Here is a 23,332-nt window from a genome sequence, read left to right as displayed (position 1 = left end):
AGGAGAAACCAGAGGGAAGGAAAGAAAACAACATAGAGGTGAAAAGAGGGGAGAAAAGGCAGTGGATTACTTAAAGCAGCAATTTCTTCCATTTCATCTTTCGTCAAAATACAAATGTTGAAAGTTTTGAAGGTGTGGGTACAATTCACTTGATGATAGTGATGCAAATAGTGATGCTTGATGTAGCGATGCAAAATGTTAAATATTTGTGGACACAATAAATAAATGGCCCCTTACTCCATTGACTCCGAATGTTCTTGCAATCCATTATATCAAGGGCAAATAGTGTTTACTTCTCCATTTTAGCCGATTTCAAGCAAATCTGGCAAGTGTGTTCAGAGAGTGAGTGTGCATAGAAAGGAGGGTGAGGGTTTTGAGGGTGTTGGGGGTGGGGTGGGGTGGAGGTCCAAAGCAAGGTGCAGCATAATCCCCAAGTTAGGGAGGATCGTTGAAGAAAAAAAAAAATCTTAAAATGGAAGTAATGATGGTGTAATGTGCAGTTGAAGAAACTGAGTGAAGCAAAAAATGAAACACCAAAAGGATAAAATATTGAGTGTGGAAAGACAAATCTAACAATACCGACTAAGCACAAAGCTGCGACCACTACCAATCTAGCAATCCCAACAAAGCAACCCCACGACCACTAGCGACCACGACCAATCTAGCAATCCCAAAGCAACCCCACGACCACCAGTCCACCTCACAAATCAGTCCACCTCACAAACACGCCTAAACCCCTTCAAAAAAAAAAAATCCAGCAAAGCAGCTATCCCTTTCTATGCTATCTATCTATTTCTATATGCTATATATTTCTAGCTATATGCTATCTAGCTATTTCTATGCTATCCCTTTCCTCATCCCATCAACTAGTCAGTCCTTAGGCGTGCCGCCTTCACACATTGCCCACAGGAAAGACCTCTCAAACCCCCTCTCCCTCCCCCCCTCCTCCTCCTCCTCCTCTCCACCATCCCTGTCACTGCCAACATAACACCCATTACACTGTTTATAATATAACTTATACATTTATGCATGGCCTTCCACTCATTCAATGTCATCTGCTTGGCCCTGACATCATCATCATCTTCTTCTTTCAACTCCTCAGGCTTGTTCGCCTTGGTGAGAAAATCAGTAGATTTCTTATTTGTATATGAAAAACTGCGGAAAGTATGGATGGACTGAAGGAAAAGATGAACAAGTGGAAGGAATGTATGGAGACAAAAGGTCTGAGGGTGAATATCGGAACGACGAAGGTGATGGCAAGTGGTAAAGCATGTGGTGAGGTGGAAAGAACTGGGAAGTCGCCATGTGCGGTGTGCTGTGTGCAGGAAGGGTGTCGGAGTGAACTCCATTCAATGTACAATGTGCGCTGAGTGGGTTCATCAAAAATGTAGTGGTCTGAGAGGGTCATTAATCAGTGTGGCAGCTACATTCAAATGTAAGGTGTGCACAGAGGGAGCTGCAGATGGAGGAAATGTTGAGATGGATCTTGGAGATGGCATGAAGCTGGAAGGTGTGAAAACATTTTGCTACCTCGGAGACATGCTGAATGGAGAAGGTGGATCAGACTCGGCAACGGTTGCTCGAGTGAGATGTGCATGGAAGAAGTTTCGGGAACTGAGTGGCGTGCTGACGAGGATGGGAGTGTCGTTGAAGCTGAAGGGAAAGGTGTATGCTGCATGTGTGAGAAGTGTTATGATTTATGGGAGTGAGACATGAGTCATGAATGTAGAGCAGCAACAAAGGCTGGAAAGGGTGGAAATGCGAATGGTTCGGTGGATGTGCGGAGTATCGTTGAGAGAGAGGAAGACAAATGATGAATTGCGAAAGATTATGGGAATAGAGCCTGTGAAGAGGAACAGTTGAGGTGATTTGGTCATGTGTTGAGGAAGGATGAAAGTGACTGGTTGAGAAGAGCGATGGAAATTAATGTAAAAGGAAGTAGAGGACGGGGTTAGACCGAGAAAGACTTGGTTGAAGATGGTGGAAGAAGAAATGCGGGCAAGGGGGTTAACAAGGAGAGATGCAGAAAATAGGGCAAAATGGACAAGATTGTCATGGGGACCGCAAGGCTAACCCCCGGTCTCGCAGGGAAAATGGCCTTAAAATGCATGTTGTTGTTGTATATGAAAAAGATTGGCAGTGATGCAAAAACCCATCAAATCTTTCTCAATATGAGAATTTCATCCCAATATTTTTCCTAAAATGAAATCGATATATTAAAATTGCGTGATTTGTAGGTCACTTCTGACACAAGGCAAGGCCTCTACAGATGTCATCCCGGGATACAGCACTCAACCCGTCCCGTCACTTAGCTGACACACGATGTGTTATTACTGATTCAGTGAGAATTGCATTTTGCAACTTGAAAAAAAATATTAAAATGCTATAACGTCTGATCCCTGGGAACATAAAACAAATTCATATCGTTTTTGGCGAAGTGTGCGTATTACTAAAAGATGCTTTCTGCATCCATCTTGTCCAACCTTATGCACCCCACCCTACCCCCTATTCTTCCCAATATTCCATATTTGTCCAAGTCTCCCTCTATTTTGTCCCTCAACCCTGCTGTTGGTGCGTTTCCCTGCTGTTGGTGCGTTTTCTCTTCTCTTTCTGCTATCCCTTTTCTTTCGCTGCGTCCTGATCCATTCTGTGTTTATGCTCTCCCACGAGCTTTTAGCTTGTATACAAAAAACAAAGAAAAGAAGAGTGACCCACTAACATACTGTATTCCATTGGCAGGCAAGACAGATTTCATACCTTTCAATCTGGATGGTACCGATGCAGCATTCTTGGATGAAGATTTTTCGTTTTTCAGAAATAGAGAATTCAAGGCTTTTTCCAAGTCATAGTTGTTGTTGATAACAGCTTGAACCATAACCGGTTCAGAAAACGAGTCACCAGCAACGTTCCTCATTTCGTCCAAACATGAACTTAGTCGAGCTGGAACACAACAGCGGTTGATGAAAATAATCTAGATACTATATTCAACAAGATATCCCCTATTGGCCCCAATGGGGGAAAAAAAAAAAACTGCCTATTTTTGTATCTCCATGATAATTGACTTGCCTCCCTGTGGTTACGTCATGTGTCGTATGGTGAAATACCTCATAACCCACACACGAGGGTACCCAACAGTTGGAATTCTTGGAACTAATTTAATGTATAGTCTGCGGGATATTTGCGTGAAAACACAGTAAATGGAAAATGCATGCCATTTCTAAGCCTGGAAAGTCTCCCCGAGCACTACACACAATGGGTTTGAGTGAACATAATAGCAACATATAAATACAAGACGAAAAATAAATAAACAAATAAAATCCACTAAAAATAGACTTTACCGCAATCCAATTCGTTCAGTGCTAGCTCTTGTGCAGAAACGCCACAATCTGATGGATTGTCCTCTTCTTCCTCTTCATGTGCCTCCTTCAGAGGCTCGTCAACGTAATGGGATAGTTGGTAATTGCCTCTTTGGAAGGTGAACTGGGCAACTACAGGACACAAAGCACATTAAATCACAAAAAAAACCTGCGTATTAATCTGTGAAAAATGCAAGAAAAATAAGGTTTGAACCTGATGAAGACCAACAACACCTTTTACAAAACGACCAACTGTGTTGGTCGACCAAAACGACCCAGTCCAACCCAAAACGACCAACGAAGTACACTGTTAGTACAACTTACATGATGTAATACAAGGTAACAGATGAACCAGCAAAACAATCACATCTCTCAAGTGCACACAGCCAAAAGGAAGATTCTGGGAAGTAAAAACTGTGATCAGCCTTTATGGGACATTCACCGTGAGATACCGACAAGGTTTTTTTTCATTTTTTAATATCCATGATTGAGGCTCGTCGAAGAGCAAGAGCAGAATGGAAAGTGGGAAACACCAACAGCAGAGTAGAAGTGAGAGTGAGATAGAGGGGAGGGGATAAGGACACCTGGGGTGAAAATGCTGAACAAAAGCTGAATGGAACAACCAGACGAGAAAGGGGAATGAAGAGATGAAACAGAAAAGGAACAAACCAACTGACAACAAACAAACAAAAAGGGGAGAGGGAGAGCAGGATAAATCGCAATAACCTGAGAGTGTGGTGATTTCAATTGTCATCATGCCAGCTGGCTAGGTGTGGGTATCTCTTACCAGCCACAGTACCTCTGCAAAGGACTTCTGCGACTCATTGGGATTGACACAATCTGTCAATTTCCCAACCCGGATCTCAGTCAACGGCACATAATCTCTTCGGCATTTGGTTATGACTAACTCCCCTGCAAATGTCTGCTGTTCTTCTTCTGCTCCAATCGGTTCATTAGATCATTTGTTTGTTAAAGTGGACATCTATCTTGTGGCCACTCTCAGAGAGCCTCCTCAGCACTGACGTGTATGTCTTTGCACTCAGGCCGACTGGCACGGTCTTCAAGCAGCCGTCAATCTGGACTGGGCTCCCATCTCTACTGCCTCTGACATCAACCAATCCTGGGAATTCTTCCAAAGAAAATTGCTCTCTCTCTCATGCACAGATTTATCCCATCTTATCTTCCGTTGTCATATCCTTCCTCCAGTCTTGGTACAATGAATGGTATGGTGAGGTCGTTGCCCTGAAACAACTTGCCTTTGTCTCATGGAAGGCAAATCCAACTGAAGGCAATCTTCGTTCCTTCCACAAAGCTCCGAACAAGTGTGTGTCTACCCTCAGGAGAGCCAGGAAACAATATCTCTCTAATCTCAAGGCTGAACTCTTAACTGGTTTCCCTCCTCCAAATCGTGGTGGCGTCTGGTCAAATCTGTTTCTGGTGTATGTTCCCCATCCATCCCTCCCTTACCTCAAATGGCTACACAGATGACACTGCACGTGAAAAAGTTAAATGCCTCAACTATGTGTTTCCCTCAAAATCTTGTGTCCCAAACCCATCTCTCTCTGTACCCACCTTTCCCAGTCCAACCCAGCTGCTCCTGGACTGTGTGTCCTTCTCTACCGACAAGGTGGAGAAGTTTCTATCAAACCTCGACTCTGATTCTGAAACTGGACCAGACGGCATCAGCCCACGGGTCCTAAAATCCTGCTCTGCCACTCTATCTCACCCTTTCTCTATTCTCTTCACCCTCTCATTTGCTCAAGGTCATCTGCCATTTGCTTGGAAATCAGCCAACATTACCGCTTAACATAAAAAATATGCAAAAACAGATCCTTGCAACTACAGACCAATCGGCCTGCTTCCAATCATCAGCAATGTCATGGAATCCATCATTGCTTCAAATTCTTCCTCTTCTCCAATGGCTTCATCTCTGATCATCAATTTGAATTCAGACCAAGTCCTTCTGCTCTGGAAATGCTGCTTCTGCTGTCTCAACAATGGATGGAGGTCCTCAACACCAAGCAGGAAATCAGAGCTGTCTCCCTTGACATATCTGGTGCCTTCGATGCTGTCTGGCACCCTGCCCTGCTCACCAAACTTTCCTCTTGTGGTATCCATGGAAATCTCCACGCTTGGCTCGTGGACTTCCTCTCCTGTCGTAGTCAATGTGTAGCTCTAAATGGAATTCTCTCATCACCTCTTCCTGTCCCGGCTGGAGTTGCTCAAGAAAGTGTTCTGGGCCCTGTGCTTTTTCTGGTCTTCATTAATGATCTCTCTGACTCTGGAAATCCTTCTACCTTTTTGCTGACGACTCCACTCTCTGCCGCGCCATATCAACCCTCAGATCGGCAGGCAGGCCTCTTCACTCTCTGCAGACCTGGACAATATCACAAACTGGTCAAACAAGTGGAACATGTCTTTCAATCCTGACAAATCTCACTCTCACTATGTCTCTCCAAAAAAGACTTTCGGGAAAACCCTCTCATCTACTTTCTCAACAACGCTCTCGTCTGTTCCTCAAGCTTTTCGGTCTCACTATTTGCCATGATTTTCCTGGGAAAACCACATTTCTAAGCCTGCCATGATCTTTCCAAGCTGGCCTCCAAAGCCAGTGGCCGACTGGACATCCTCTGTGGTGCGAAATCCTTCCTTGGCACGACTGAGCTTCTCACCACATACAAAGCTTCCATCCACAGTTGGACGGAGTGCTGTTTTCCCCCCTGGGCTGGTGCTCCCGCCTCACACCGAGCTCGGCTTCACGCTGTGGAATGCAAAGCTTTTAGAATCATTGGAATCTCCCACGATGAAGCCGATTCTGAGGGCCTCTCACTCTCTTACCGCAGGCAGGTTGGTGGTCTTTCTGTCTACTACCGACTCCTCTCCGGCCTAGCCCCTCCCCCCCCCCCCTGCTCTGTCTGTGCTCTGCCCCCCAAATATTCCTTCAGGACGTACAATATCTGTCAGCAACCCTCTTCTGGTGAACTGCCAAAAACAAGACTCACAGCTCACCTCCATCTTTTATTCCTCTTTTCTCCCACCTCTGGAGCAAACTCCCACAATCTCTTCAATCCCACTCCTCCCTGCAGGTCTTTAAAACAGCCGGCCACCACCATCTCTTATCTTTCCCCATCCAAAACCTTGATCTTTTCTACCCCCGTTAATCCACGCTAAATCGTCCTCCATTAAATTCCGATTTCTTTCCTGAAAGTCCTTGTAGTGTCCATCTTGTTTATCCTGTGTACCATGACCCAGCCCTCTCCCTTCCACAGATCTCCCAATGTTCCTGTTCTCTCCTGGTGTTGTGTTTCCCTCTCTCTCCCCCTCTTGTTTCCTGCTCCCTTTATTATATGTTCTATGTTAGCTCTTACATAAGCCTTGACTGAGTGTAGAAAACATTTTTTTTAAACCTGGAAAAAGGGAGTGCTTGGGAATGGGGTCATTTGGGGTAGAAGAGATAATGAGTATGGATTGGGGTTGATCTGTGGTAGTGGTAAACAGCTATCCTGAAGCTTTGGAAAACAATAGGCCTGAACAGACTGGGAAGATTGGTTCCAGAGGTGAGAGTAAATAGGAACAAATGAGTGGAGGTGGGAAGTGACCCTCGATTTTGGGAGTTTAACAAGACAAGGGTTACTGGCAGACCATGTGTGCCACCTGCAGTAACCTGGGAGACAGAACCAAGAGAGGGCAGAGGACGTAAGACTGAGAAGAGAGAGTTCCATAAAACAGGTCATTGAAAGCAACGGATAACACGAGCCTAGTGTTTATCCTACTTAATGGGGAATTATCAAAGAAGAAAAAGGTAATTAGAAAATAGTCTCCACTGGGCTGACGGTCATCTTTTGAGAGTGTAGGTCAGACCAATGCTGATTTGGGAGGACCTCCCTGGGAGCCCCCTTGATCCGAAATTTAAACATCCAAGACCGGGAGATCCTGAGGACCATTGAATAGAAGGGCTGTATCAGGTTTCAGAGCAATCTGTTGGTAAATAAGGGATGAAAAGGGATCTGAAGTTTGGGGGTTAACGCCCCCCCCCCCCCCCACCCCGCACTCTGGGAGCCCCTAGGCAGAAATAACATCCTTTGCTACATTATCTACTCCAGTATTTATCTCAAGTATCTATGGTTTTGCCTTTTGTCTACAGTACTTTCTCAAGTACTTCGTAGTAATTTAATGCAGACTACCATACTATTTTGCTGTAAAAAGACTGTAAAAATACTATAGTCTAAAAATACTATATTCTGATTGCTGTACTTGATTGCTGGTGTAACAGTACTCCAATATACTCCATTATACTCCAACCACTTTTCATGCCGTCATGATTGGTCACCCGTTGAGTATCGACAAGCTCGACAGAAATTATAATCCCTGCAAAAGGTTTCATCTCAATGCAATGCAACACTGGAAATGAGCAGATAACATGTCATGAAGCAGAAGGGTCATCTCATAGGAAAATCGAACAAAACTTTGTTTAGCTGGTTGGAGAAACAACATACCGGGGAAAGGAGGGGGCAGGGTGGAGGGGACAACGCAAAGGGAGGGAGGGGGTGGGGGGTGTACGGCACACACCAAGTGGAGGAGGGACACCACGAATATGGGTGGTGGGAAGCAAAGCACAGGGCTGAGTGGGTTAGGCAAACAACGCACCGAGGAATTGCCAGAGAAGCAATGTCAATTCGTACCTGTAGCCGGAGAAACTCCAAAGTCATCTTCAACAGAATGACCATATACGTCACAATCCTCAAGATCTGAAAGACATCAGATGGTACTGTTAGAGGCTAGAGCCTCAAGTATGTGCACAACATTAGTCTGGGAATGAGATACGAAAGCACATCGATATTTTACAAAATAAATAACACACAAAGTAACCGCGCTGTCTGAGCGCAAAACATCCAGCGGTCTTCCACCATTTCCTCCATTTTCCTCGTCCCCCTTTTCCTCCACATTTCCCTTAGGAGCGCAAAACATCCAGCGGCTTTATCACATACGGTAACTCTGCACCGAACATTTAGTTACTCCTGAGAAACATTTGTGTCAGGACACAGCAATCACAGTAAAATAAATAAATTAAAGAATAATAGCCTCATGGTGGCTGACGGTTATTTCCCCAACAGAGGGGGTGACCAAAGATGGAACTGATAAAGCTGAATCTGGTGAGGATTGTTTGAACAGAATTGACTTGGGTTAATGGAGTCCTGATTGGATTTTGCCAAAGCCCAGTTTTGAATGCCACAACTGAATTTGGTGCCGTGGGGACCAGCGGATCAAATTAGGGACTAGCGGATCAAATACCCAAATTAGGGGCAAAACCTCACTTTTACCCCCTTTAAAAGGGGTCTGGATGGGAACAACCCCGTGAGACCTTGCTGTTCTGATGCAATGGACCAAATCTGGTTTGCATCGGTCATGTAGTTTGTGAGATGTTTTAGTCAAGTGTTAAAAGATGTACGTACGGATGGCCGGACACTGGTACCCACACTGAGGTTATTTCAGATAAATAACCTAACAACAGAAGTTGTATCACCTGTTGGCACGGGTCTTTGTCTTAATCCTTTGACATTCTTACCTGTGCCACCGAATGTGAATGGAGGTTATGTTTTCACACATCTTTGTATGTCGTCTGTGAGCAGGATATCTCGAAGTTGTGGATAGATTTGGATGAAATATGATGAACAGTAGGGTGGTTCTTAAAAATGAAAGTTAGAAAAGTCATGCTCCCAACACTTACATTTTTTTGTATGTATGAAAAAACCCTTGTGGTGAAAATTTAAGCCATTTGGACTAAATTTAGGGGTTGCACACGGAGTTTATAATTTCACATATTTGGCTCGCATAAATGTTCGGAGTTTATTTATTCTCCACTGCCATACTTATGATTTTGACCATTACAGTTGACCTTGCTATGTCCTGCACATTTCGAAGTTTTTCTTAAGTTAATTGAATACAGTACAGCTGTACTCTGGTGTATGCAGTTGCTCTCATTGAAGAGTACAATAGTCTCCTGACAAGGGATGAACAGAAAACCCAGTATCTGCTTCAAGTTGTGACAGAACATCAAAAGAGGTTTCCCGATTGCAGGCAATCAACGCTTATCAGGAACAACGATTATCGGGCACAAACATTGAGTGGCTGGCAACCATGAGTCACTGTGCAACCCCTAAAACTTGATGTACTGTATTCAAAAAATATATCACAGGCACAATACCAAAAAAATTAAAAGTAAGGAATAAAACAATTTTTTTTTTTTCGCCTTATGTAGCAAAGAACCACCCTCGTGGACAGTTTGGGTGTGTGACAAAGATTAATTGATTCGGTTTTGGTAAACATCGGGATCCAGATACTATAATTTTTAAAGTGATCCTCCACCATTGAGAGATAGGGCCAAAAACGATATCTCATAAAGTTGTGGATGGATTTGGACGAAACTTGGTGGACAGGTTTGTAGTGTGACAAGGCCAAAATGATTAGTGATCCGGAAGCAGATTCGGCCTATCAGTGGGATCCAAAACCTACGGTGTTCAGCTTGGCGGAGGTATGCGCTCTTCCGGGTGTAGTTCTAGTTTTGAAAGCATCTACCGAGAGTAAATAAACTATGGTTCGGGTAATCAATCAGTCTTGATTGTGATGACATTCAAACCACTGCCCCGAACTTGGTTCAAAAATCATTCCGGTAAAAGACTTCAGGTCGAGATTAAACTTCACAAACAACTCGCACCACTAATCCAACAATCAAAGACTTGGTGTTGTCATGGAGACTCAGGAACATTTCAAACAACACCCATTGCTGAGAGTACAACAACATCTGAAGGGATCTATTCCACATAGGGTAATATCAATAGTTCCACACAGGGCAAGCCGTTCCACACAGCGCAAGCCGTTCCACACAGCGCAAGCCGTTCCACACAGCGCAAGCCGTTCCACACAGCGCAAGCCGTTCCACACAGCGCAAGCCGTTCCACACAGCGCAAGCCGTTCCACACAGCGCAAGCCGTTCCACACAGCGCAAGCCGTTCCACACAGCGCAAGCCGTTCCACACAGCGCAAGCCGTTCCACACAGCGCAAGCCGTTCCACACAGCGCAAGCCGTTCCACACAGCGCAAGCCGTTCCACACAGCGCAAGCCGTTCCACACAGCGCAAGCCGTTCCACACAGCGCAAGCCGTTCCACACAGCGCAAGCCGTTCCACACAGCGCAAGCCGTTCCACACAGCGCAAGCCGTTCCACACAGCGCAAGCCGTTCCACACAGCGCAAGCCGTTCCACACAGGGCACGCCGTTCCACACAGGGCAAGCCGTTCCACACAGGTCAAGCCGTTCCACACAGGTCAAGCCGTTCCACACAGGGCAAGCCGTTCCACACGGGGCAAAAATCACTGCACACGGGGCAAAAATCATTGCAAGCGGGGGAAAAAATCATTGCAAGCGGGGCAAAAGTCATTGCAAACGGGGCAAAAGTAATTGCAAGCGGGGCAAAAATCATTGCACACGGGGCAAAAATCATTGCACACGGGGCAAAATCATTGCACACGGGGCAAAATCATTGCACACGGGGCAAAATCATTGCACACGGGGCAAAATCATTGCACACGGGGCAAAATCATTGCACACGGGGCAAAATCATTGCACACGGGGCAAAATCATTGCACACGGGGCAAAATCATTGCACACGGGGCAAAATCATTGCACACGGGGCAAAATCATTGCACACGGGGCAAAATCATTGCACACGGGGCAAAATCATTGCACACGGGGCAAAATCATTGCACACGGGGCAAAATCATTGCACACGGGGCAAAATCATTGCACACGGGGCAAATCATTCACACGGGGCAAATCATTCACACGGGGCAAATCATTCACACGGGGCAAATCATTCCACAGGGGGCAAATCATTCCACACGGGGCAAATCATTCCACACGGGGCAAATCATTCCACACAAAGTAAATCCACACACAGCTGCCCCGCCCGCCACACAATGCAAATCATTGCACACAGGGAAACAAATCACTGCACATGGGCAAAAAATCACTGCACATGGGGCAAAAATCACTGCACACGGGGGCAAAAATTCACTGTACACGGGCTAAAAATCTCTGCACATGGGGCAAAAATCACTGCACAAGGGGCAAAAATCATTGCACACAGGGCAAATCATTCCACACATTTCCAAAGGAATTCTTTCTCATGTTCACCCAACAATCCTGTTACAAGTTGAATATGTGCACCCCATCCCATTACTCCTGGTTTTTATTGAGATGTTAAAAAGAACCTTAATCGCTGTCTATAATAATAATAATAAAGGGTGTAAATGTTAGTCGGTCAGCAATTGTCTGTGTCTGTCTGTCTGTCTGTCTGTCTCTCTCTCTCTCTCTGTCTCCTCATCATCATCATCTCTCCTCCTCCTCCTCCTCCTCATAGTATCTCCTCCTCCTCCTCATAGTATCTCCTCCTCCTCCTCATAGTATCTCCTCCTCCTCCTCATAGTATCTCCTCCTCCTCCTCATAGTATCTCACTTCCTCCTCCCAGTCAGCTCTCCTCCACCTCCTCGCTCTCCTCCTCCTAGTCCTAGTCGTCTCTCCTCCTCCTAGTCCTAGTCGTCTCTCCTCCTCCTAGTCCTAGTCGTCTCTCCTCCTCCTAGTCCTAGTCGTCTCTCCTCCTCCTAGTCCTAGTCGTCTCTCCTCCTCCTAGTCCTAGTCGTCTCTCCTCCTCCTAGTCCTAGTCGTCTCTCCTCCTCCTAGTCCTAGTCGTCTCTCCTCCTCCTAGTCCTAGTCGTCTCTCCTCCTCCTAGTCCTAGTCGTCTCTCCTCCTCCTAGTCCTAGTCGTCTCTCCTCCTCCTAGTCCTAGTCGTCTCTCCTCCTCCTAGTCCTAGTCGTCTCTCCTCCTCCTAGTCCTAGTCGTCTCTCCTCCTCCTAGTCCTAGTCGTCTCTCCTCCTCCTAGTCCTAGTCGTCTCTCCTCCTCCTAGTCCTAGTCGTCTCTCCTCCTCCTAGTCCTAGTCGTCTCTCCTCCTCCTAGTCCTAGTCGTCTCTCCTCCTCCTAGTCCTAGTCGTCTCTCCTCCTCCTAGTCCTAGTCGTCTCTCCTCCTCCTAGTCCTAGTCGTCTCTCCTCCTCCTAGTCCTAGTCGTCTCTCCTCCTCCTAGTCCTAGTCGTCTCTCCTCCTCCTAGTCCTAGTCGTCTCTCCTCCTCCTAGTCCTAGTCGTCTCTCCTCCTCCTAGTCCTAGTCGTCTCTCCTCCTCCTAGTCCTAGTCGTCTCTCCTCCTCCTAGTCCTAGTCGTCTCTCCTCCTCCTAGTCCTAGTCGTCTCTCCTCCTCCTAGTCCTAGTCGTCTCTCCTCCTCCTAGTCCTAGTCGTCTCTCCTCCTCCTAGTCCTAGTCGTCTCTCCTCCTCCTAGTCCTAGTCGTCTCTCCTCCTCCTAGTCCTAGTCGTCTCTCCTCCTCCTAGTCCTAGTCGTCTCTCCTCCTCCTAGTCCTAGTCGTCTCTCCTCCTCCTAGTCCTAGTCGTCTCTCCTCCTCCTAGTCCTAGTCGTCTCTCCTCCTCCTAGTCCTAGTCGTCTCTCCTCCTCCTAGTCCTAGTCGTCTCTCCTCCTCCTACTCCTAGTCGTCTCTCCTCCTCCTAGTCCTAGTCGTCTCTCCTTCTAGTCCTAGTCGTCTCTCCTCCTCCTCCTCCTCGTCGTCTCTCCTCCTCCTCGTCCTAGTCGTCCCTCCTCCTCCTAGTCCAAGTCGTCCCTCCTCCTCCTAGTCCTAGTCGTCTCTCCTCCTCCTAGTCCTAGTCGTCCCTCCTCCTCCTAGTCCTAGTCGTCCCTCCTCCTCCTAGTCCTAGTCGTCCCTCCTCCTCCTAGTCCTAGTCGTCCCTCCTCCTCCTAGTCCTAGTCGTCCCTCCTCCTCCTAGTCCTAGTCGTCCCTCCTCCTCCTAGTCCTAGTCGTCCCTCCTCCTCCTAGTCCTAGTCGTCCCTCCTCCTCCTAGTCCTAGTCGTCCCTCCTCCTCCTAGTCCTAGTCGTCCCTCCTCCTCCTAGTCCTAGTCGTCCCTCCTCCTCCTAGTCCTAGTCTCCCCTCCTCCTCCTAGTCCTAGTCTCTCCTCCTCCTAGTCCTAGTCTCTCCTCCTCCTAGTCCTAGTCGTCGCTCCTCCTCCTAGTCCTAGTCGTCTCTCCTCCTCCTCCTCCTCCTAGTCGTCTCTCCTCCTCCTCCTCCTCCTAGTTGGCTCTTCTCCTCCTCCTCCTAGTCGTCTCTTCTCCTCCTCCTCCTAGTCGTCTCTTCTCCTCCTCCTCCTAGTCGTCTCTTCTCCTCCTCCTCCTAGTCGTCTCTTCTCCTCCTCCTCCTCCTCCTCCTAGTCAAAGTCATCTCTCCTCCTCCTAGTCCTAGTCATCTCTCCTCCTCCTCCTCCCAGTCGTCTCTTCTCCTCCTCCTCCTCCCAGTCGTCTCTTCTCCTCCTCCTCGTCATCTCTCCTCCTCATCATCTCTCCTCCTCATCATCTCTCCTCCTCCTCATCATCTCTCCTCCTCATCATCTCTCCTCCTCATCTTCATCATCATCATCATCACTCTCTCTCTCTCTCTCTCTCTCTCCCTAGTGGGGCGGCTTAGCCCAAATATTCAAAAGAATTGTGCATTTTGTGATACAAGCACCAAATTTGGCACAAATGTACATTAATATGTTGCGAACATTTTCAGATATTGGGCCACTTGAAATTCTCTCTTTATGTCCGCCATATTGGATTTCAAAATGGCCGCCACTTGAAATCTACATTTGCTATTATCTCTGGACGTAATGCAGCTATTGACTTGATTCTGGTATCTAAATGTATGTTTTTGGGGGCAAGGAATCCAATGGTACCAATTTCAACTTAATATTATCTATCACAGTCTGTTATATAATTTTATTTGGAAATTATCTAGGCAAATATTGGATTCAACACAATACTTTGAAAAGAATGTCTTAGTTCTGTAAATATAAATAAAATAAAAAACTATACTAAATCACTAGTAACAACTCAGACAAGCTCATATATACTGGCAGTCTAAAATATAAATTCATATCCCATTAGGAAACAAAGTGACCCATTCATTTGTGTTTTTCATATGCATATTTTATGTAACATTACATTCATATTGTCAATAAATACCAAACATGCATAATCCCCTTTTCCTAGACCCTTTAAGCCATCTTTTGTGTTTCTAGAGTACAGAAATTTCTTGTATAGGCTTCCATCTGTCTTGTTTCCTTAACAATGCACTGTAGCATGTCTTTAACAATGTTTACAAACATGACTCCACTACATGTCTTTAATCACAGCCCTGACCCAAATAAAAGAGTAGAGAGGCTGCATGTGTGTTGACCCACATCAACTGTGTTCTTTGTGTGTGGCTGTGTTTAAATCACCTTGTGACTCCACATAAATGAGTTAATTACATACAATCTGGGCTCAGCTAGACAACATTGTGTGGTCAGCAATGAAGACGAGAGTCTGAATTACATGTATGCAAAAGACCTTGTGAACCAGTGAAGCAAATACACGGGTAAGCATGAATTAAATCTAGGGCATGATATAATTTCCATGATGTTTACCTCTACACTCAATGGTGGAAGGAGGTAATGTTTTGATCCCAGCTTGTCTGTATGTCTGTTTGTCTGTTTGTCTGTTAGTCCACAAAATTCCAGACAAAGCTTGTAGTAGTGGTAGTTGTAGTGGTAGTGGTGATAACAGAAATTGTTATATAGAACTGAACTTATATTATTATTATATGCAGAAAATAACTTCATTTCTATATGCCCTGCAGTGGACAGGTTAATTGGTTTATGCACTGAAGGGGTCACCCTGGTGTGCACTGCTGTGTTCTGCCTCACTGAGTTGTTCAGGTATGATGTACTCAGCACAAGCTTACCTGATACACATGTGTGCTGGCTAAAACCACTTGTCTGGTGGGCACGACAGAGGCAGGTTGTCTAATAGCCAACCTGGTCTTACTTTTTTGGGGTTTATCTGAAATTCTTACTATAAGGCTTTAAATTAGAAATGTTTTATATAAAGTAGTATTTTGAGTGAAGTGTGTATTCCACACTGACAGTTTTGACATGTTCTGAATTTAACACGAAGGCTGTAATTAACAGAACGGGGTATGTCTGGAAAATGTACTGTCCAACCTAATAAGAGTTTAGACCGATTTATATTTAAATCTTGGCTGTGTAAATATTGTAAGAATTTATGAATTCAAATGTTTTGTAAATATGCAATAAATTTGGGAATATTTTTTTACTAAAGAATCTCATGTGATTTTATTTCTCTTCTTGCCTCCGGTATGGGTGAAAATTTAATTCCGGCATAATCTCACAAAACTAATTCCCTAAGTGTGCCAAGCTAAATGCTCTACGATATAGAGGAATTATCCTCCTCTCCATTAGTATGGCGGAGGAAACCCCTCTATTATATATATAACAAAATGTTAACATTATATCATTGTATTGTTGCAGATTCAGAAGACAGTTCCACCATGTCCAAGAGCTTCAGACTAGCTGATGTTGAGCGAACTTCACCATCAACATCACAGCACCTCACCACAACTGACTGGAAGTTATGCCTTATATGTCAAGAGGACAAGACGGAGACACTGACCAAACCTGACCAATCAAAGAGAAAAGACATTGGGAGTGGGTACAGTTCACTCGCAGAGAACTTGGTCAAATTCAGTGAACTTGGAGAGCTTCCAGGATCATTTCACCTGGAAAGACTCGATGATGGTCATGGCATTGAAGCTGCGATGGTTGCACACGGTGCAAAATATCATCAGACATGCAGGCTCCAGTACAACAACACCAAACTGCAGAGAGCACAAAAGAGAGCACTCAAGAAAGAATGTGAGAGCGATGAGGAACAAGCTGCATGCAAACGCACCAGGTTACATTCACGCTCATCGAGTACAGAGAAGAAGGTCCCAGAAAATTGTTTCTTCTGTGAACAACCTGCTGTGATGAATGCCAAGAGGATTGGCCAAGAGCAGTTCGAGGCTTTCACCAGAGAGTGTCTGTTGGACAGAACAAAGGCAGTGGACGCACCCATTCCTCGTAACAAGCTGAAGGTGTTCAGCACTTCCACTCCAAGAAGCCAGAGCAAAGGTCAGCAACAGCTTGCCTCCATCAAGAATGACCGTGAACTCTTCGCACGCCTGTACATTGGCTGCCAGACGAGGGATGGAAACCTTGAGGAGTTCTTTTGTCACGAGAATCAGGCATGTCCTCCTGCATTGTCTGATGGTGGAAGCCTCTGCACTGGTACCAAGAGTGATCTCCTCACATGCTTGGAAGAAGTCTCCGACGCAAAGACAGAGACTCCTGTCACGACCTGTATTGTGCTTGATGGAGCAGCCATCGTCCAGATGCTGAAGCCGGCTGCATCAAAGACCTTTGAAGAGTATGCACAACAGATCTTCATCCCATATATGTCCACGAAGCTGCAAACAGTGTCATGCCTGGATCTGGTCTGGGATACTTACCTTGCTGATTCACTGAAAGGTAGTACACGTGCAAAGCGGGGACAAGGTGTGCGGAGACGTGTGGTGGCTGCCGCAGCCATACCAGGAAACTGGCAGAACTTCCTATGAGTGGACAGCAACAAGACCGAGCTGTTCAGGTTCCTCTCAGCAGCTCTCATGGAATGGTTTGACCAGGAGGACAAGCAACTCGTCATTACTGATGGAGAGGCAGTGCTCAGCAAGCCACTACTGCCAGATCTGACCTCACTCGCCCCATGTAACCATGAAGAGGCTGACAGTCGGATGTTGCTGCATGCATCTCACGCAGTCCAGCATGGACACCATGCAATACTCATCCGGACTGTAGACACCGATGTTGTGGTGCTGGCAGTGTCCCTGGCACAGGAGTTGCAACCAGAAGACAAACTGTGGCTGGCATTTGGAACAGGCCAGAGTTTCCGATACCTAGCAGCACACGAAATAGCAGCTGGATTGGGACGAGAGAAGGCTCGTGCACTGCCAATGTTCCACGCTCTAACTGGATGCGACACTGTGTCTAGTTTTCATAGACATGGCAAGAACACTGCGTGGGCAGTCTGGACGGTACTGCCAGAACTCACTGAGGCGCTGCTGCTGCTGTCCTCTGCACCTCGTGACATACCAGACGATGCAATGCGCATCATCGAGAGGTTCGTGATCCTGTTGTATGATCGAACCAGCAAATGCACAGACATTGACAAGGCCAGGAGGAAACTCTTCGCAAGGAAGAACAATGTGCAGCTCATCCCTCCAACGAAGGCAGCTCTGGAGGAACATGTCAAGAGGGCAGTGTATCAAGGTGGACATGTGTGGGGTCAGATACTGCTGCCAGCACCAGAGCTCCCTCCACCAACCAACTGGGGTTGGTCAAGGACTGGAGAAGGACAGTACACACCTTACTGGACCAGGCTAACTGAGGCAGCTCACAGCTGCATTGAGCTGGTTTCTTGCAAGTGCAAGAAAGGGTGTGTGAGGCGCTGCAAGTGCAAAAAGGCTGCCCTTCAGTGCACAGCCCTCTGTGTGTGTGAAGGGGACTGCACATGACGATGAGTCAACAACATACATGTACTTGTGGCAATGCTGAACTTGTTAACATGACACTGTTTATGTACACGTATCTTCAGTACCGGTATATACCTAGCCTCAGATACCAGTACACCTAGCCTCAAATACTAGACCATGTAGCATGTCAGTATTATACCTAAGACATTTACAGAACTAAGACATTCTTTTCAAAGTATTGTGTTGAATCCAATATTTGCCTAGATAATTTCCAAATAAAATTATATAACAGACTGTGATAGATAATATTAAGTCGAAATTGGTACCATTGGATTCCTTGCCCCCAAAAACATACATTTAGATACCAGAATCAAGTCAATAGCTGCATTACGTCCAGAGATAATAGCAAATGTAGATTTCAAGTGGCGGCCATTTTGAAATCCAATATGGCGGACATAAAGAGAGAATTTCAAGTGGCCCAATATCTGAAAATGTTCGCAACATATTAATGTACATTTGTGCCAAATTTGGTGCTTGTATCACAAAATGCACAACAGGTTTGCTATGCTGCTACACTACCCCCCTCACTCTTTGGACACACTTCCTTCACTCCCACTCCCCTTTGACCCCCTCACTCTTCCCCGCCCTATAGGCGCCCGCGGAACTACGTAACTTCCGGTTAGTGCACCCTTCACGACAACAGTCACGTGATTGGATACGTTGAAAACAAACCACAAAAGGGCACGTGTTACAGCCGGATATTATGGAAACGGTGTCGGTTATTTGATCATAACTCGCTTAATTCTTGTCTGATCTTTAAAATTTTAACTTTCCCACAAGCAAGAGGTAATTCTCTTTGTAACAATATAAAGTTTTATGAAAAATAATACGAAATGTTTGTATAGCCGCCCGCGGAACTACGTAACTTCCGGTTAGTGCACCCTTCGGGACAACAGTCACGTGATTGGATACGTTGAAAACAAACCACAAAAGGGCACGTGTTACAGCTTACTTCCGGTAGTCTCTCCCTCACCTATTCATATTTCAGTCACAAGCGACCCCGCGTTACCTGGCAACACCAGGTACCTTTGCTCCTCCATAATCATCTTGAATTGCCCTTTATCTCCTGTGTCCTAAAGTGGGAACGAGTCTTGACTTAATACCCGTACCTGCTTGCAATAAGAGCCGCTCCGCCCCCTCCCCACAATATGAACATAAAAGCTGATCATGTATTGTAATCCAAACAGGTGCCGGAGCGGCAGAGACTGCCACAGGACGAGGAAAGATTCCTTTGCTTGGAAACTTGAAAAGCCTGAATTCACTGCCATGGCCACCATGGGCCCGGGGATGACGGAGCTTTCGTGAGGCGGAACGGAAGAGCTCACCGTCATTGTATTGGTAAGCCCGGATGCTCCTGTGCCTTGCCATGACGATGTGCCTCCCTCGTACAGTCTGTTTACCGCCCTACAACAACCGCCGCTCGTTGCTGATTAAACTAAACCCTACGGTGGCCGCCATTGCGAGGGAAGGAGCCAACAAGCCCAACATGCCCCGCCTTCGGTCGTATTCTTCTTCTTCTTCAACTTACGCCTCCTCTTCTTATGCCTCTTCCTCCTCTTCACTCCTCTCTTCCGCTTCTTCTTCTGCCTCTTCTTTTTCTTCTTCTTCTCTTCCCCCTCCCTCGCCTCTTTCTCTTCCTATTCCTCTTTTTCTGCTCCGTTTTATTCTTCTGCCTCTTCTGCTTCTTCTTCCATTTAACAAATAAATGTTTATTTGATAAATCAAGAGGAATTGGTGTTTTTGCTCCATCCGAGAGAAATTGGGAATTTTACAAGTAATTAAGAATACCCTCGAAGTGAATAACGCACAGTATTTATAAACGAAATCGGTGTCCGAATACATCGGAAATGAATCGCTAAATCTTTCAACTTTCATTCCTCATTCATTCGGTAATTCGAAACCTTCAAGTTGTTTCCTGAAGTTATTTTAACAGACGTGAGACGTTGGGCTTTGAATCGATGCTCAATTTAAATAAATGGATGGATCGTAATGTTCGCTCTTTTACCCTTTAATTTCGAGCAAGGGGTACGACTACTAGAATGAAACGAAAAATAACCAAACAAACCAATAAGCAACCAATCCACCGAGGAATCGACTGACTGAGCGACCAATCAAGCAAACCGATCGAGCAATCGCGAGCCGGGCAAGCCCGGGCAGGTTCGTGAGAGACGCCCTGGTCAGGGCCCGCCGGACCGCAGCGGGTCCCGAGTGGACATCAGACCGGCCTAGTGAGGACCCGCCGGATTGTAGTGGGTCCCGAGTGGACATCAGACCGGCCGAGTGAGGACCCGACGGACCGCAGCGGGTCCCGAGTGGACATCAGACCGGCCTAGTGAGGACCCGCCGGATTGTAGTGGGTCTCGAGTGGACATCAGACCGGCCGAGTGAGGACCCGACGGACCGCAGCGGGTCCCGAGTGGACATCAGACCGGCCGAGTGAGGACCCGACGGACCGCAGCGGGTCCCGAGTGGACATCAGACCGGCCGAGTGAGGACCCGACGGACCGCAGCGGGTCCCGAGTGGACATCAGACCGGCCTAGTGAGGACCCGCCGGATTGTAGTGGGTCCCGAGTGGACATCAGACCGGCCAAGTGAGGACCCGACGGACCGCAGCGGGTCTCGAGTGGACATCAGACCGGCCTAGTGAGGACCCGCCGGATTGTAGTGGGTCCCGAGTGGACATCAGACCGGCCGAGTGAGGACCCGACGGACCGCAGCGGGTCCCGAGTGGACAGCAACCCTAATCAAACGTACACGGTGTGTCTGTATCGACCAAGTGGGCGACAAGTTCCACGACGGACTGCTGGGGATTGCTTGGCGCATCTGTATCGGTTTCAAATGGTGACAAGATCCCCGAGACCCGAGAGGTACGCACACTCACCGCCTCCAAACCGTCTCGCCTGGGTTCGAATCCCGACCCAGCTGTAAACTGCCGTCCTGGTGTTTCACATGCAGGTGATTCATCGACGACGTGTTCCTCGGATGGACGTTAGTTAAACGGGAAGTCACGTCTACTGGCGTTAATTGCTGGACGTCAGAGATTCCATGATGTCCCTCATGGAGAAAAAACGTGTTATCGCCGGCACTCTGAACTAATTCTCATCCTCACCTCACATTAATCGTCGCCTTAATGCTCACCTTGATGCTCACCTTAATCCTCACTCTAATCCTCACCTTAATCCTCACCCTAATCCTCACCCTAATCCTCACCTTAATCCTCACCCAAACCTTCACCCTTATCCTCACCTTAATCCTCACCCAAACCTTCACCCTAATCCTCACTCTAATCCTCACCTTAATCCTCACCCTAATCCTCACCCTAATCCTCACCCTAATCCTCACCTTAATCCTCACCCAAACCTTCACCATAATCCTCACTCTAATCCTCACCTTAATGCTCACCCTAATCCTCACCCTAATCCTCACTCTAAATCCTCACCTTAATCCTCACCTTAATCCTCACCCTAATCCTCACCCTAATCCTCACCCTAATCCTCACCCAAACCTTCACCCTTATCCTCACCCAAACCTTCACCCTAACCTTCACCCTAACCTTCACCCTAACCTTCACCCTAACCATCACCAAAACCTTCACCAAACCCTTCATCCAAACCTTCACCCAATCCTTCATCATAAATCCTCACCTTAATCCTCACCCTAATCCTCACCCTAATCCTCACCCTTATCCTCACCCTTATCCTCACCCTTATCCTCACCCTAATCTTCACCCTAATCCTCACCCTAATCCTCTCCGTCATCCTCACCGTAATCATCACCGTAATCATCACCGTAATCATCACCGTAATCATCACCGTAATCCATCACCGTAATCCATCACCGTAATCCATCACCGTAATCCATCACCGTAATCCTCACCGTACTCACCCTCATCCTCTCCGTCATCCTCACCGTCATCCTCACCGTAATCATCACCGTAATCCATCACCGTAATCCATCACCGTAATCCATCACCGTAATCCTCACCGTACTCACCCTCATCCTCATCCTCGACCTCACCGTAATCCTCACCATAATCATCACCATAATTATCTCCATCATCCTCAACCATAATCCTCACCGTAATCCTCACCCTAATCCTCACCCTAATCCTCACCCTAATCCTCACCGTAATCCTCACCGTAATCATCACCATAATCATCACCGTAATCCTCACCCTAATCCTCACCGTAATCCTCACCGTAATCACCCTCATCCTCATCCTCACCCTCATCCTCATCCTCACCCTCATCCTCATCCTCACCCTTGTCCTCACCGTAATCCTCACCATTAATCATCACCATAATCCTCACCATTAATCCTCGCCCTAATCATCACCCTAATCCTCATCCTAACCTTCACCCTAACTTTCAACCTGACGATCACCCTAATCCTCCCCGTAATCCTCACCATAATCCTCACCGTAATTGTGGGTGTGCGTTATTACTATATTAAATATAAATTTTCCTTTGAAAGGTGCAGGGAAGTGTTTTAGGCACCCACAAAAAATAGGAAAAAACCAAATTTACGCCGGGTACTCCTGTTACTATACATCACAGGTCCATTCTATATCAAATGGCCAAACTGCCTCACATCTTTCCCACTAATGGGGGTGGAGTGGTGTATTTTTTGTTCAAGGCGTCATATTGAATGTTAGATCGCAAACTGCAATGATAATACGCTCGTAATTATTCAACTGATTGATATTTATTTGCAAATATTTGCAAATAGAGTGAGGATTATGGTGAATTTATTCTACCGACTCCTCTCCGGCCTTGCTCCCCCAGCTCTCTCTGTGCTCTGTCCCCCAAATATTCCTACAGGTCGCACAAGATCTGCCAGCAACCCTCTGATGGTTAAACTGCCAAAATCTCGGCTCTCTGCTCACCTTCACTCTTTCATTCCTCTTTTCTCCCGCCTCTGGAACAAACTCCCACACTCCCTTCAATCCCACTCCTCCCTCCAGGTCTTCAAAACAGCTGTTCACCACCATCTCTTATCTTCCCCCATCCAAAACCTTGATCTTTTCTACCCCCACTAATTCACCCCAGATCCACCTTGTTTGAAATTCCAACTTCTTTCCTGGAAGTCTTGGCAGTGTCCATATGTTTTATACCTCTCCCACCCCCCCCCCCCCTCTTCCCATGCCTCCCCCCCAAAGCCCTCTCCCTCCCACAGTTCTCTCGATGTCTCCATGTCTCTCGGTCCCTGCTCTCAAATGTTGTGTTTGTGTCCTTCCCCCTCTCTCCCCATCTTGTCTACCGCTCCCGATGTTATTTATTTTGTGTGTCTGGTTGTCTTTCTGTGTGATTAATGTTCGCTCTTTCACGAGCCTCGATGTTGTATACAAAAAAAAATAAAAAAAATGGGAATAATAAACAATATTTGGCTCTATTTCATAAATACAGATCCAT

General features: G+C 46.5%; 2 protein-coding genes across 16 annotated transcripts in view; one reads left to right on the top strand and one right to left on the bottom strand.

Annotated features, from left to right (window-relative positions):
- The window catches only part of HBS1L (HBS1 like translational GTPase), a 61,873-nt gene extending 42,296 nt beyond the window's left edge, over positions 1 to 19,577 (bottom strand). Inside the window, exons 1-4 of one of the 3 annotated variants that reach the window (XM_068109549.2) lie at positions 19,246 to 19,577; positions 8,039 to 8,104; positions 3,339 to 3,488; positions 2,758 to 2,940 (exon numbers count right to left, since the gene is read on the bottom strand). In XM_068109549.2, coding sequence (XP_067965650.2) covers positions 2,758 to 2,940; positions 3,339 to 3,488; positions 8,039 to 8,104; positions 19,246 to 19,288 — 442 coding nt within the window. In that variant the 5' untranslated portion in view covers positions 19,289 to 19,577. The remainder of the gene's footprint in view (positions 1 to 2,757; positions 2,941 to 3,338; positions 3,489 to 8,038; positions 8,105 to 19,245) is intronic. The other 2 variants (XM_068109548.2, XM_068109545.2) reach the window with 2 other exon arrangements.
- Positions 19,578 to 19,800: 223 nt separating this feature from the next.
- MCPH1 (microcephalin 1) overlaps positions 19,801 to 23,332 on the top strand; it is a 243,684-nt gene continuing 240,152 nt past the window's right edge. For 4 of the 13 annotated variants that reach the window (XM_068109556.2, XM_068109553.2, XM_068109555.2 and 1 more), the window contains exon 1: positions 19,801 to 20,788. The gene's annotated coding sequence lies outside the window, so the exon portion shown is untranslated. Of the gene's footprint in view, positions 20,877 to 23,332 lie in introns of all 13 variants that reach the window. The other 9 variants (XM_078774939.1, XM_068109551.2, XM_078774941.1 and 6 more) reach the window with 7 other exon arrangements.

The sequence above is a fragment of the Myxine glutinosa genome, chromosome 3 (genome assembly GCF_964187855.1).
Source record: "Myxine glutinosa chromosome 3, kmMyxGlut1.1, whole genome shotgun sequence".
NCBI lineage: Eukaryota > Metazoa > Chordata > Myxini > Myxiniformes > Myxinidae > Myxine > Myxine glutinosa.
Note: the sequence above shows the minus strand (reverse complement) of the source record. Positions and strands in the feature narration are given on the sequence as shown.